General features: G+C 44.9%; 1 protein-coding gene across 1 annotated transcript; it reads left to right on the top strand.

Annotated features, from left to right (window-relative positions):
* Positions 1-4,266: 4,266 nt before the first annotated feature.
* On the top strand, positions 4,267-6,878 carry LOC119961337 (gamma-crystallin S-1-like). The gene is made up of 3 exons (XM_038788730.1): positions 4,267-4,329; positions 4,429-4,671; positions 6,535-6,878. The coding sequence occupies exons 1-3, from the start codon at positions 4,321-4,323 to the stop codon at positions 6,808-6,810; spliced, it is 528 nt and encodes a 175-aa protein (XP_038644658.1). The 5' UTR covers positions 4,267-4,320; the 3' UTR covers positions 6,811-6,878.
* Positions 6,879-7,408: the final 530 nt, after the last annotated feature.

A 7,408-nucleotide genomic window follows, 5' to 3' on the forward strand; every position in this document is an offset into this window, starting at 1 on the left:
AACTTTGCTGTCTTAGTGGCTCTAATGACCTTGGTGGTCATTGTTATAGACGCCTGGTCAGCTCTCAATGGTGGCTAAGATACTGGACCAGAACCATAACGTTTTTAAGTTTTAAGGCTTTGCGGAAAGATCGATTAGTTCCAGGAAGATAACATAAGAAATATGGCTTGCTTATTTTATAAACAAACTTTATTAAAACATAAGAAAACCAATATTTAAACTTTTAAACTTCAACCCTAAAAATAACATATCAATTGGAATTTCTTAACTCTAACTATGAGTTCCCATTAATCAATACTTTAAATGAACATATAGCTGCAATGCCATTTATACAGTAAGAAGTTATAAGGGTTATTGGGTTACGGGGATAGGGTGGAAGTGAGGGCTTAAGTGGGTTGGTGCAGACTCGATGGGCCAAATGGCCTCCTTCTGCACTGTATGTTCTATGTTCTGTGTTCTGTGTTCTATGTTCTATGTTCTTACAACACCATGTTAAAGTCCAACACATTTGTTCAGGATCACTAGCTTTCGGAGCACAGCTCCTTCATCAGATGAATGAAGGAGCAATGCTCCAAAAGCTAGTGATTCCAAACAAACCTGTTGGACTTTAACCTGGTGTTGTAAGACTTCTTACTGTGCCCACCCTAGTCCAACTCCGGCATCTCCATATCATGGCTACAATTTACACAGGCAGGCAAATGTGGTACTTGCATTTGCAAAACAAACTTCCTGCTGTCAGTGAAGTTCCTTCAGAACACTTTTCAAAAGCCTGTCTCTGGGACTGCATTCCATCACCTCTCTCTGTGGCTTTTCAAATCCTTCTCCTCACTGGTTCAAACAGGACTCTTTCTCTTCTCTCTCAGCTCCGCCCAGCCCCTCAAACAAAGGTTCTCTCATGGGGGGTTCAGACTTGAACCATTCATTGTTATCGTAGCTGTTGATTTCCCACTCCTGGTTATGCACAAGAACAGAGTCATGCTATTGATATGCAACTAACCTCCCATTTATGGACAAAAGAGGCCAGCAGATTCTATACTGGGCTAATGGTTGTCAAAGAAGAGTATCCCGAAGGATAATGGATCTCGAGCGAATCACTCTGGCTGAAAGGGGTATCCTGTGTATTCCCACTAACGAGTTTAAGTCTGAGTGAGACAACGCAACTCAGGACAGGTATGGGCGTATCCCTCTGACTCCGTGCTAGCAGTTTTTCTGTTTAACCTCTAAATTGCCTATTACATCTTCAATCCTATTTCTGGACCCAATTCTGAATATCTCCCTCTTGTAACATCATCCTCTGGCCTCAGGAGTCTTAGCAGGGTCTGCACATGGCTGGGCACCTCTTGGTCATTACAGAATCATCAGATGTAGCAGCCAGTGGCAGAGGAGTGGGGGAGCCTGTAATCATCCAGACCGCCATGAGAGGAGCCCGCAGAGGTGGCAGGCAGCTTGTCCACCAGCGCGAGGTGTGTTGGACTTACCATCTCACCATTGATGGACAGGCACTTAGCAGAGAGACTAGGGACCTCATCCAGCACTCACACTGGCAGCGACTCCGAAGGTCACAGCTGGTGTGTTTTCTTTTTGTATAAATTTAGAGTACCCAATTCATTTTTTTTCAATTAAGGGGCAATTTAGCGTGGCCAATCCACCGAGCCTGCACATCTTTGGGTTGTGGGGGCGAAACCCATGCAACACGGGGAGAATATGCAAACTCCACACGGACCCCAGAGCCAGGATCGAACATGGGACCTCGGCCCCGTGAGACAGCAGGGCTAACCCACTGTGCCACCGCACTGCCCCACAGCTGGTGTGTTGTCTTGCACGTCTGCGCCTGATCCCTGGAACGCCTGAGGGGTTGCTCCAATGTGTGAAGTGCCCTCAATACTGTGTAGTTACTGCAGAGCCGTCAACTTAATGCCCACTGATGTGTGAGCATCTGTGCTGGTGTCTGGTACTGAGAGACAATGTGATGCTAATGCATAGATGGCCGATCTGCAGGAGGAAGACAACCTGTCAGTACATTCTATCATCATTGTTATATATGCTAGGCAGGCTGGGGAGGCTACGGAGACCTGCTGCATGGTGCCACCTACATTGGAGTTTCAATGGGATCTCTGTCTGTGATATTTCCTTTTCAGATGAGTGGACTCCATAATGTTTGTCGTACCTGCCACACACGTATCTGTGAACTGCACTGGGACTGAGTACAGTCCCACCCACACATAACCCGCCCTTGGGGTTACTGTAGTGTTGGGACAGAGCTCTACGCAGAGGTATACGTGGCAATAGCTCCTGGCTTGGACCTTTACTGTACCAAAGTATATAGTTTCTAGTCGTTAACAAATATTTACTGTGGGGCAGGACAGTGGAGCAGTGGTTAGCACTGGGACTGCGGCGCTGAGGACCCAGGTTTGAATTCCGGCCCTGGGTCACTATCCGTGTGGAGTTTGCACATTCTCCCCGTGTCTGCGTTTCACCCCCACAACCCAAAAATATGCAGGTTAGGTGGATTGGCCACGCTAAATTGCCCCTTAATTGGGAAAAAAATTATTGGGCATTCTAAATTTAATAAATAAATAAATACTTATTGTTGAACAACCTAACACAATCTAGAATTTAGAACAGTACAGCACAGAACAGGCCCTTCGGCCCTCGATGTTGTGCCGATCAATACCTTAAAACACCTACCAAACTATGTCCAACACCTTACAACATCCATGTGTTGAGTTTTGCTTCCTCGCTGCATTTTGTTCATTTAGCTTCTCCCAAATCACAACATGGCCAAAGATGAGAAAAGTTAATCGGCTCTTCGTAGCTCACCCACCCAAAAACACATGCCAGCCAACGAGCACAGAAGCTGTGCCATTTTAGACAGCTATCCCCTGTTGTACCATATCACTTTTGTTAATTCCTTGTCATCTATAATAGTTGGTAACCATATTGTATCACACACTAAGGGCGCGATTTAACGGAAAAGTTTCCAAGTGTCATTTCAGGCGGGTTTGGCTGGGAGTTTCACCCCCCCCCCCCCGGCTCTGTTGCCGTGTTTCCCACCGCTAGCTAACACATCCACGTGACCTCTCACTGGTGAGCTGGTTAGATCATAGCAGGCCGGTAGATCAGGCTTCCATCTCACTAATGAGATGGAGATTGCCCTTAAATGTCCTCAATTAGCTTTGCGCCTCGTTTAGGCGGGATCTGCATCCCGCCAATGGAGGGCGGGCCGGTTAGATCGCAAACCGCTTGGTGCCTGGCGCGGTTCCTGATTTTGGCCTTTCCCATAATCTAACCGGCCTGAATGGATCCTCACCATGCCCAATGCGGCCATTAGATCGTGCCCATAACTGCCTACTGGTTTCAGCAGCACTTTCCAGAACTAATAGGTTTTCTTCCTTCAGTGTCACAGCAGCAGCTTCTATCTGTATGAAGCTCAATTTAATTGAGATTGATAATTTTCCTCATGTAGTTAAAACCTCTATCAATAAATTCTACATTTTGTTCTATGTGTAGGCGACAAGTACAGAGAAAATTGGGCAGCACGGTAGCATGGTGGTTAGCATCAATGCTTCACAGCTCCAGGCTCCCAGGTTCGATTCCCGGCTGGGTCACTGTGCGGAGTCTGCACGTCCTCCCCGTGTGTGCGTGGGTTTCCTCCGGGTGCTCCGGTTTCCTCCCACAGTCCAAAGATGTGCGGGTTAGGTGAATTGGCCAGGCTAATTTGCCCTTAGTGTCCTAAAAAAAAATAAGGTTAATGGGGGTTGTTGGGTTACTGATATAGGGTGGATACGTGGGCTTGAGTAGGGTGATCATTGCTCGGCACAACGCCGAAGGGCCTGTTCTGTGCTGTACTGTTCTAATTTTAAAAAAAAAATTCCTGACGATGAAAAGCTTCAGATGAACTGAATGCAAATGTTCCTTTTTTCTCCCCAAAAATCACAAATGATACAGGCAATTGTTTTTCAGATTTGTAATCAATAAAAATACCTAACTCAGCAGAGCTGCACATGAGCAATTTGTTTGAAAATGCCACCACAACAGCTTGCAGAAACATCACAAGCTTTCATTCTTAGACTTGTTGTTCTAGAACAATGAAAATGACAAAGGCAAAATGGAAAAATTAGTGACACGGCTGTTAAAAATGAATACAGGTATTTTTCGACAATGGATGTGCTACGGAGATGTTTTTCTGCTGATTATCAATCCTGAACCATTAGAATAACAAAGGTTCAACCCAGGACGATGTTTCTGTCCATTATATAAATACCAAGCTGTGTGGGGTTCAACAACACAGCCAGTTGCTCCGCTAACTGCAAGGTCAAAATGGGAAAGGCAAGACCAATTTATACGTTATAATGTCATTATTTACCTTGAGTTTGCAAAATTATTAATTGAAATTGTTTGTTTATTTTACCTGTTTCGCTTTTCTAGATTATCTTTTACGAGGACAGGAACTTCCAGGGTCGGCACTATGAGTGCAGCAGTGACTGTGCTGACCTGTCCCCTTACTTCAGCCGCTGTAACTCCGTCCGTGTTGAGAGTGACTGGTGGGTGATGTATGAGAAACCCAATTACATGGGATACCAGTATGTTATGAGCAGGGGAGAATATCCTGACTACCAGCGCTGGATGGGATTCAATGACAACATCAGATCATGTCGCTCCTACCCATATGTAAGTTACCAATCCGCCTCTGTGAGCAGCTGCAAATTGTAAATTATTTTCAGATACATTTTGTATATTTTTTTACTCTCACTTATCAATAATCAGTGTATTAGTGTAACCTTCACTTATGACACTGTTACCATTCTCTTTTGAAATATTCCCTTTATTCCCCTTTTTCCAGATTTAAGGGAGCGCCTAAATTTTATCAATGAGCTATTTTCTAATCTCTACCTGGCATATGATGAGGGATCATATTATTCCTATACGAAATGGTATACCTCATTTTAGAACCATAGAACCATAGAATTCCTACAGGGCAGAAAAAGGCCATTCGGCCCATCGAGTCTGTGCTGACCCTCTGAAAGAGCACCCTACCTAGGCCAACTCCCCCGCCCTATCCCTGTAACCTGATCTCTACATCACTGGACCCTGAGGGGCAATTTATCATGGCCAATCCAACTAACCTGCACACCTTTAGACTGTGGAAGGAAATTGGAGAACCCGGAGGACAGGCATGGGGAGAACATGCAAACTCCACACAGTCACCCAAGGTCGGAATTGAATCCAGGTCCCTGGTGCTGTGAGACAGCAGTACTAACCACTGTGCCACCATGCCACCCCCACACAAGAAATGTATATGTACTTTGTTACAATTCCATGAATGAGCAGCCTTATGTTACCTCACCAGGTAGCTGATCGATATTTATGATGCCTGAGTATTGAGGAATCTGAGTATAGGTATCTCACCGCAGCTCAAAAGTGTGCTCAGGGATATCAGCATCTGTGCACTTTCCAGTAAATTCATTGCATAATAATCAGATGTGCGAACCCTGGCCATTTTCATCTCAGTCCTCTTCATGGGCAGGCTGATCACAAATTGTTTTAAACACTGATATTGGGTTATTTGAACATTCAGTCCACACCTCTGGCTTGAACTATACTGGTGGGGCCCACATTCCCCCATGTCGAGATTGGTACACTTCTTCTCACTGGACGTTCCACCTTCAATCGATTATGCCAGGTTGCAGTGAGTCACTGAAGCTGGAAGCCTCTGGCACAGGAGGTCTTGCCCCTAAATCTACATTGCTTGGGTGGCATGGTAGCACAGTGGTTAGCACACTTGCTTCACAGCTCCAGGGTCACAGGTTCGATTCCCGGCTTGGGTCACTATCTGTGCGGAGTCTGCACGCTCTCCCCATGTCTGTGTGGATTTCCTCTGGGTGCTCTGGTTTCCTCCCACAGTCCAAAAATGTGCAGGTTAGGTAGATTGGCCATGCTAAGTTGCCCTTAGTGTCCAAAAAGATTAGATTGGGTTACTGGGTTACGGGGATAGGGTAGAGGTGTGGGCTTAAGTCGGGCGATCTTTCCGTGGGCTGGTGCAGACTCGAGGGCACGCATGGCCTCCTTCTGCACTGTAAATTCTATGATCCTTTGATCTATGACAGGGTAAAGGTTCTGCCTCCTGGAAGGTGATTTGTAAAGTAAATGGCTTGGGGGTTACACATCATTCCTGCCACTGCATTCCTACAACAGGAATAGAGAATTAATTGGCACCGCAGTTCCCTCCCTGACCTATGTCTTATAAAACAGGCAACTCCTTTGCCTATGTATCAATAATTATTCCATAATGGCAGAGGGAGCAACAATGTTATTTTCCACTTTCATAATAGCTGAGAAAGACCATGTCCAGTTACATCCACTAGGGACTCCCTGCCCAATGAACATTCAGCTCAATGACAGAAAACTTAAAGTCATTTCTAATTGCTGTTAATACAGATATATTAAGCACACATCAAAAAAATGCGAGTTGAGATACAATATGCACACTTTCCTGCTTACAAATTGAAGATGAATTAAAATGCTTTGTCACAGTACCGAGGTGGAAACTACAGAATGAAGATTTATGAGAGGCCTGACTTTGGAGGACAGATGATGGAATTCATGGATGACTGCCCATCTGTCTACGATCGTTTCCGTTACCGTGACATCCACTCCTGCCATGTTATGGATGGTTACTGGACCTTCTATGAACATCCCAACTACAGAGGCCGACAGTACTTCATGAGACCCGGTGAATACAAGAGATACAGTGACTGGGGCGGCTACAACTCAACTATCGGATCTTTCAGACGAATGAGGGACTTTTAAAATGGTGTTGAAAATCTGACTTCATCTGAAACATGTTAAGGATTAATAAAATACAATTTACTTGACTAGTACTTTGCATATGTAATTCATTAAACTGTTCTGTGACTAAGATAATATATAACATTTGGATTGAAGTGGAAGAAATAATCCTGCGTATATAGTTGGCCATATCTGGAGTATTGTGTGCAGTTTTGGTCTCTTGATCTAAGAAAGGATATACTTGCCAGAGAGAAAGCACAATGAAGGTTCACCAGACTGATTCCTGGGATGGCAAGATTGTCATATGAGGAGAGATTGAGTTGAATGGGTCTTCACTGGAATTTAGAAGAATTAGAGGGGATCTAATTAAAACATACAAATTCTGACAGATTTAGGGATGTTGTTTCCTCTGGCTGGAGCGCAAATTAGGATGCGATTCCCAATCCTTAGCCATGCAATTTTTTGCAAGGCGAGGATTGTGAGGAAAGCCTGGGAATGCTGCAATAGCCTGTGATTTTCAGCAGACGGGCATATTGGGAGCGCAATTCAGGTGCGATGGAGCTTTGACTGGAGAACATAGTTCCCCCAAATGGAGAATCCTGCCTGGGATGTTTTTCTG

This window comes from Scyliorhinus canicula, chromosome 2, assembly GCF_902713615.1.
Source record: "Scyliorhinus canicula chromosome 2, sScyCan1.1, whole genome shotgun sequence".
NCBI lineage: Eukaryota > Metazoa > Chordata > Chondrichthyes > Carcharhiniformes > Scyliorhinidae > Scyliorhinus > Scyliorhinus canicula.

What these genes read in the sequence shown, in the direction of transcription:
- LOC119961337 (XM_038788730.1), top strand. An exon ending in CATGTCGCTCCTACCCATAT is followed by an intron (nt 4,672 to 6,534) that starts GTAAGTTACCAA and finishes GCTTTGTCACAG; the next exon opens with TACCGAGGTGGAAACTACAG.